We start from the raw sequence: 8,464 nt of genomic DNA on the forward strand, positions 1-8,464 counted from the left end.
ATATCAAATCATTGTGCTACCTAGAAAACACTTTTACAACTCAAACATTCATTTGGTCATATCAATACATTTATTTCTAGTCATGTGTGGTATTTCAGTTCTATAACCATTTAATGATATACATTTTCTTTTGTGTAAGGTATTTATTGAAGTAAAAATACAACCCAGAACAATAATACATTCCAAAATGTCCTAATTTATTTCACTACACTAGACCGAACAGCAATATGTCTTGAGTATAAGCAATTTCTTGCCTATTCATTCATTTATAACTCTCCATAATCGTTAGTCTTTAAGGTGCTACTGGACTCTTACTCTTTTCTTCTCCATAATCTGTTTCTGCTTTTCAGACCTAGCATCATAGACAGCTTGATGTTCCCTCTTCCCTTAGCCCCAGAGAACACTATTAACTATTCACATTTCCCACAAACAGCTGCTCTGTTTCCCCTACCTAACTCCTAATCTATAGTTATATTAAATAGCCATTCCTCCATCCCGTTTAACTGGCATTTCTACCGTACAAGCCCTGCTATAGAGATTTAAATACTTCCTCGGAAGTCCATTCTTCATCTCGATGCATGACGGGAAATGTAGTTTCACTCTTCCCTCGGGCTCCTTTATATCGGCTGCCCCGAGATAGAGAAGGACCACAACTCCCCTGAGACCTTGCGGCAGCCACCACCCCCGTGCCGCGCAAGCGTGTTGGCGAGGGCTGCTTTTTGAATCAGCGGCGTTGTTATTGACGCCATATTGCTGGTGTGGACGAGTCACAGAGAGACACGGCGCGGCTGCCAGCAACGCCATCGCGCTTCATCGGCCACCCTAGGCCGGGTAACTTCCCATCCAGCTGCTCCCACCGGCCCAGACACCCTCCCGGATACGGCCCGGGGAGGATTTGCTGCGGGCGGAGCTCCAGAGTCCAGCCGGGGCAGGAGCTCCGGGCCGCTCCCTGGAGACTCAGGCCGCCGGCAAGAAGAAAGCCGAGGCGGCGCGTAGCGGGGGCGAGCCTGGCGCGGGGCGCCAGCGGCTGAAGGGGTGCCCCTCTGTCAGATCTCCCGGCCGCTTTCTTGGGTGGGGGAGGCCGCGCCGGTTCAGCCGTCGCCGCCCCCTCCTCCTCCTCCTCCTCGCCCCTTCCCCGGCCGCCCTCCTCCCTTCCTTCTCTCCTCCCCCCGTTCGGCTCGGCCATGGCCTGCGGGGCCACTTTAAAACGGACTCTGGAGTTCGACCCTCTGCTGAGCCCGGCCTCGCCGAAGCGGCGACGTTGCGCCCCATTGTCCGCCTCGGCGGCGGCCGCCTCCTCCTCCTCCTCCGCGGCCTCCTTCGCCTCGTCCCCGCAGAAGTACCTGCGCATGGAGCCTTCGCCTTTCGGGGAAGTGTCCACTCGCCTCACCACAGGTCGGCACAATGGAAATGGCCGCTCTCACCGCGGTGGGGGCGGGGAAGTGGCCTATACGGGAGAGGCCGCTGAAGGGGGCTGATAATGGGACTGAGCCGATAGATGTGTGCATAGAGGGGAGGGCAGAGGCTGCCTCTCTTCTTTCTTTCTCTGGTCTGAGAAGGGGGGGGTCCTCTGGGACGCTGCCGCACCTCCCCCCCCCTCCGCCCGGAGAGAGAGGGGGCCGCGGAGGCAATTATGAGTGGGGCGAGAAAGAGGAACTGGAGAAATGGTCGCCTCCGAGGAAGTCGGTCTGTTGCCTGGCCAAGGTTCTCCCGCTCGCGCTCCCCGCCCCTTCCCGATTGTCTGCCCAGCTTTCTCTTCCTCCCCGGTACAGGCAATCGATTTGTTGCAGCCATTAACGCTGGGGCGTGAGTGCGTTGCCTAGCCGAGACGGCCGCGTCGCCGCCTCCGACTCAAACGCCGGGGGAGGGGTGCGGAGCGGGGTCTGTCATCAATCACGCACGGCAGGCCGCTTGGCAGTGGCAGGGGCCGGTTCAACAACAAAAGAATTGCCCCCACCCCCCAATTAAGTCCACCTTTTCAATATTACCCATACAGGTCGCCCCAGTGAAAAACAATTGTGATTTTAGTAGGGCGTATATTGTCTCTGCCTCGAGTGGTTTTGAGAAGTCATCCATTATGATGAGGAAGCATTTTTAATGACTGTTAACAGTTAAGAGTAAATCAGGATATCTTCGCCCATGACACACTTAGCAATCTATAATGTCGGTATCAACGTGTACTGTATAAACATTTTTGGCATTTCCATGGTCAGACCACAGTGTAGTCGATTGTAACCGGTCTCACCTGGAGTCTTAGATATGTTCAGCAATCATAATCCTTTTTGTTTTGTGATACATATCTCCTTTCTCTTGTTTTCACCATTCTAGATTTACATTTATTAATTGCACGTTGGTTATTATCTTCAGCTGAATTTGTACTGATGTTTGTAGAACTGTGGGCTTTGAGTTACTTCTCATGATTATGTGTAGTAGGTAATGTAGCTTTTTAATAGTTTTCTTTCTCAAGTGATAAGAAATTGGTTAACAGTTTTCTATAGCTAGTCTACAAAATTGTTGTAGTTACATAGAACTGTTTGAATTGGTCCTTTGATCACATTTCTTACTAAACTCTTTGCAGAATGTTGAACCTAATTTGAAGTATGCTCACACAATATGTGTAAATTATCATTATCTTTCAGGCTAGGCTATATTTTGAAATGTTTGGTGCTATGATTAATGGTTGTGATCTGCAGGTCATGGAGGTGTTAGTGGATAGGAGCATGTCCTAGAGAAACGAGGCTCTTGCAAAATCTATGTTATGGATGTAATTGCTTATTACCCGTTTAAAGTAAAATATGGAAAACTTATTATGCCATAGCAGTACTATTGAAACTTTTATTAATTTCTAAAATGCTAACTGCAGTGTGGGAAATACATCCAGACAAAGCTGAATCAGTTTTAAACTCAATTGGAAGGGTCATCCAAAGCAGCCAAGTTTCTTCAAAGGAAATCTTGACAATGTGGAGCTGCTGAGTAAATCTTTGTGACAATTAGTGTAATCTGAGAAAATAGTTCTGAAACCCCAAACTGTTAAATATTCCACAAGAAAATTGGTGCTGTATGATGGTTTTTGGATTACAGGTCAGTTATGCATAAATCCAGTAAAAATTTCAGTCTGTGTCTAATCTTACTAGTCAGTAAATTAAAAGCATGGTAGATGAGGCCTAAAATGTGTTTAATAGGTAAAAAGCCCAGAAGCTGTCTAGTGACAGACCTAGTATTGGGAAAGATCTAAGAGTCAGTTGATGAGTATGTGTACTGTTGAATGTCCAGTAACATTGGTTTCTTTGTGTGAAATTCACAGTTCCTTACATAGGTATGATGCAAGGCTTGGCCACAATGCTGTCATAATGTATTACAGTATTTTTTCAGATTCAATACTAAGTCTTCCCCCAGTTATGCCATTAAAGGGGTGGTGGTGTTTGCCTTACATTCACATACAAGTTACAATTACATGTAGTTTTTTTGTGTATGCTATTTTAAGAGGGTTGTCTGTGTTTTGAGTAAATATGGTAATAGCTTTTATACTAAAAGAACTCTGATACAATATACAGATAGAAGATCTGAGGATATCCTTTATGCTGCTACTATCCTGCATAACTACTTTGTTGGCCCTGTTTACTGTCAAAGTATCATCCCATGTAAGGACTGTAGTACACACATCACAGGGTCACCAGTGGTGTACCCACCATCACCGTCAATACTGAGATTTGGTTACATATCTTAAGAACAAGTAAAAGCTCCCAGAATTTATATGACAATTTTGGCTTGGATCCCATCTAAAACAGAAGGGGCAGAGGCACTTTGCAAGATCCTCCAGCTCCCTCTCCCAGCAGCATTTTGGGGAGCATTTTGGACTGCAACTGTAGAAGATAGGGAAGTCATGCTCCATGGATAGAAAGCCTTTCATCTACAGAAATTTTATGTAGGGTCCAAGCCTAATTCTAGAAGCTTTTGCTCATTCTTGGAAACTGCTGTGCTATGTCAACAAGTCATGCCAATGGCATGGCCACTAATACACAAATATATCAAGAGGATATCTTTTATTCTGCTAGTATCTTGCATAGCTATATTGCTGGCGCATAGGCATTCATTTCAAGATGGGAGCAAGTTGAATTCACAGCATTGAAGATTTTTTGGATTTACTTGAACTTCCTGTTGATTTGTCTCAGTCCTTAACTTGAGTGCTTGGATGTATTATTTTGGTTCTTGAGAAACAAAGTCTATTCTGGACTGAGAGGGTGCATTATTAGAATCAAATACTTTATATTCAGCATAGTTGGTATTTGTAAATAAATGCTTCTAGTGGAGCAGCAACGAATGTTCAAAACATTACATCAAATAGGTTTATATTTGAACAGCTGCTATGTTGGCTTTGGTAGTCTCGATGCTGACCTGGCTTTCTTTATTCCTTTTGATCTTCTACCTGTTCACATCTGAAGAAAATTATGTGTTATAAAACTTGTAAACCAGAAATCTAGCTATGGTGGATTGATCACCTGTCAAGGTTTTGGCTAGATTGTTAACTCTACATTTACAGAACAAATAGAAGTGTGATAGACTGCCTGTACTGTTTTTCTGTGTTTTGTATTCTTGTATTGTTTCTGTATTCCTGTACTGTTTATAGGCCTTCAAATAAAAATTAATTAATAAAGATAAAATCTCATACCATTGTAAATCTCTGATAGTAGAGTTCTGCTTAGATAGCATACTAGGGCCTAGTTCTAGCTGAGATGGCAAACCTGTCTGGGCAATGCTGGCTCAGACTTCTAGCCAAAAAACAAAAATAATAATCTGCATAGATATCACGGAGATGGCGAGGCTAGAATCCTTCTCCTTGATGACTTTGTGTGTTGTTTTTTAAACTGGAGCTTTAAATATGGGACCTCCAAGTTTGAAGTGGTACTGCCTGTGAATAGGTTTACCATCTCTGAAAACTAGGCAAAAGTAAATGGATTATTTATCAAAGCAAGGATATTGCAGGACCTTTCTCCTTGGGTTATCAAGCCTGTTTTTGAGGTTGTTTAGTTCTAATACTACTACAGGGGTATTTTACACTTGCATGCTTATCATCTGATTTGCATATGAAAATGAGCCATTGCAGGTCTCAAAGCGCATGTAGAATTCTATCACCTCCAAACAGTCCTTTTCAGTGGAGCAACTTCACAAACTCAACTGTCAGTCACTAGAATTGGTTCTAACTTTTTTGAAGCTTTCTCCACTATTCTGAAGTTTTATAATTTGGAAAAATAAAGAACTGTAACCTCATCTCAAAGCTAATTTGGCTGTGCCTTGTATTAAATATACAAATCTCTGTTCTTTGGAATATAAATGTAAACAAAATAATTGGCAGGAAGTATAGTTGGGTTTCTAGGGAAAAGCAGTGGCTGTATCAGCAGGAAGTAGAAGACAGGAAACCTTGAAAATAACTTGTAATAACGTGGAAAAACATTAAACTTTAGGTCAGTTGTCCTTTGCAAAAGCCTTATTCAAACCTATGTGGAAATAGTTTATACTCTTCAGTTACATATGTCTCTGTATTTCCAAGTTTCCAACTCACCTTCAGCAAGAGACCACTTCTTTTTTTTACAATAGGATTGCATTTTTCTTCACACCAGCCAAAAACGAAGCAAAAATAGTGGTGGCACTGACAAGACCAACATATAGGTTTTCCCAGTTGGCCTTTGAGCTAATCAATAACTAAACAGATCTGACTGTTCTCTATCTAGATGCTACGTAGTGAAACTGAGGGGATCATAAAGAATGGATGTCATTGCAGCTACCTTGGAAATGCTAGGTCTTGAATCATAACTATTACTCTTTCAAGCACAGGCTGAAATTAGAGGTGACAAAGTAATTGCCATCATTTGGAATGGAAGTGGTGTGTCACCCTTATTGAAATGACAAACAACAATTATTGTTTGCACCATCTTTTATTCTCCAATAGAGGTCATGTATTCATTGAACCAGTATGGAAACTGGAACATAATCATAATTATCCAGGAGTTGCTGCCTAGGGGTTTTGCCATGGTGATTCTGTGATATGCTTACTCTGGAATGGGAAAATCCTTAGTAAGTCTTTGTATTAGGCCTCGTAGTAGCAACTAATTGCTTCTCAGAGGCAGAATTCTTGAGACACTCAAGTCATTCCTCCTCCCCCTTTAAAGGTTTACTTGTCACATATAACTTGAAAGTGCCAACACATTGGAATAATGTTTTTATTGATAGGAATATCTTTAATATTACCTTGAGCATAAACTTAGTCACTGCAAAGGTTGACGTGCAGCATTTTTGTCTGTTGCCCCACAACCTGGCATGTCCAGCAACCCTGGTTCTGCATGCAGTTCTGGTATTAACACAGGATCTGCGCATCAACATGTACCTTTTAATGTGGAGTATCCTCTTGTTCTGAGTTGGGGGCTTGGTAAAATAATGGACTTCTTTGTCTATGGAGTGCCTGTTCAGTATCAGATAGGGAGGCCTGGATCAGGTTTGACTATTTTCTCCTGTCACGTTGGCAATATCTTGCTTCAAGTGACCAGTTCTTAATTTCCGGGTTTGACCCAAACCACCATTTTTCACCAAGAATTGAAAAAAATAATTTAGATATAGTATTTACATTCACATACTGCCAGTAATCTTGCAGCACCATTGATTCAAACTTAAGGGTATTAGTAGTATGAGAGAATGTAAGTGTTAATAGGCAAGTCTTAGTAACAGGTAAAGATGGGTGAAAGCTGACTTTAGAGATTGGCTTGTAACAAAACTTTTTAAATGTTCACCTTATTTTCATGAAAAAAAAAGACTCTTCTCTAAGGTAAAAGAAGTGGGATCATGTGTATGGCTAGTTGAGTTCTTGGCATATCAGGGGACTACACTCTGGTTTTGGGGCAAAACTCTGTGGTAGAATTAGTCTCCACCATAGAGTTTTGCCCCAAAACCAGTGTTGCATCCCTGACATGCCTACATCACTTCTGGGCCATGTAGGCACATCACATTTAATTTCAGCTTTCTTCCGTTTGGGGAGGTAATCCCCCCCGCCCCTGCTGGATGGTCTGGCATCCCTAAGAAATAAGATTTATTTCAGATCATTTTTTTGAGATTATCTTTTATGTTTGTTAGAACTCTGAGTAATTTGACTTCATTTCTTGAGGTTTATGAAAGACAATCTCTTTTTCTTTTCTCTCTGTATTTAATGGTCATTCACCCCCCCCCCTTTCCTAACCAGGGCCGTCTAGTCTTCCCCCTGTAGCAGTCTGACTGCATACTTAATATAATGCTTAGTGCTGTCATGATTCTATAGATAGGTATTTGTGAAAAACAGCCATGGCATGTTACAAGCGTATTTGGAGTTGCAGAAGTTTGGGGGAGAGGTAGAAAAGTATTGGGTTTGAGCACTTAACTGGGATACATTTTTGGGTGGTCATGGAACTGTCTGCTTGCTAAAGGCAAACTTTAAAGACCGTTACCTGTTCCCAGTGACAAGAGTGTTCTCCCAAGAGTTCCTTCATTTGTGTCTTCTCACTCTTCATCCAGAGAGACATATCCAACCAGTCCAGCATCTAACCCATTATTCTCCAATTTGGAAAAACAGGTCATCTGTGCTTCACACCCATGGGATGTAGTGGGCATGCACTGGATCGATCGGCATTGTAGCAAGCTCTTTAATGGATTTTTGTGCCCAGTCCCTTGGGCATGCGCAGGAACCCCACTGCGCATGCCCAGAGGGGTGGGCACGGACATCCCACCAGTTCCTTCGAACCGCCGCAAATCAACCCCTATTGAAAATGTAGAAGCTGACAGCAGCGGGGAAGGAGGGCGGGTGGTGTGAATGCACAGATGACCACTCGATCATCAGTTACAGGTAAGCAACCTGTTTATCTTCGACGTGGTCTCTGTGCTTCACACCCATGGGAGATTAGCGAGCAGTGGCCTACCTGGAGGAGGATGCTGGCAGGTCCTTACTGCGTCGCCAAAGATAGAATGTGATGTCCCATGTTGGTATTAGAGTTCTTACGGACGTCCAGGGCGTAATGCCTCATGAAGGTGTTAGGTGTGGCCCAGGTAGCAGCCTTGCAGATGTCCGTCAGGGGCACTCCCTGGAGGAAGGCAGTGGAAGCCGCAACAGCCCGGGTTGAATGGGTCTTGATGGGGCCAGGCAACGGCTGCTTTGCAATCAAGTAGCAGAGGTGGATGAGACCTGCAATCCACTTTGAGAGGCGTTGAGCCGTGATGCGAGTCCCCAGCCTCGCTGGTGCGTATGAGACGAACAGTTGGGAGTCACGTCTCGTTGGGCGGGTTCTGTTGAGGTAGACCTTTTGACATCCAAGGTATGTAACAGTCTGTCCCTTGGGGATTTCGGAGCTGGGAAGAAATCCGGGAGGAAGACCTCCGCCTGCAGGTGGAACTCTGACACCACCTTCGGCAGGAAGGCGATGTCCGGTACGAGGTGGACGCCATCTGG

The 8,464-nt window shown here is 44.0% G+C and overlaps 1 protein-coding gene across 1 annotated transcript in view; it reads left to right on the forward strand.

Moving 5' to 3' along the window:
- The first annotated feature begins 739 nt into the window (after positions 1–739).
- Positions 740–8,464, forward strand: part of AKIRIN2 (akirin 2) — a 16,109-nt gene continuing 8,384 nt past the window's right edge. Inside the window, exon 1 of the mRNA XM_015424749.1 lies at positions 740–1,395. Coding sequence (XP_015280235.1) covers positions 1,185–1,395 — 211 coding nt within the window. The 5' untranslated portion in view covers positions 740–1,184. The remainder of the gene's footprint in view (positions 1,396–8,464) is intronic.

Source organism: Gekko japonicus, unplaced genomic scaffold, assembly GCF_001447785.1.
Source record: "Gekko japonicus isolate JY-2015 unplaced genomic scaffold, Gekko_japonicus_V1.1 scaffold787, whole genome shotgun sequence".
Taxonomy (NCBI): domain Eukaryota; kingdom Metazoa; phylum Chordata; class Lepidosauria; order Squamata; family Gekkonidae; genus Gekko; species Gekko japonicus.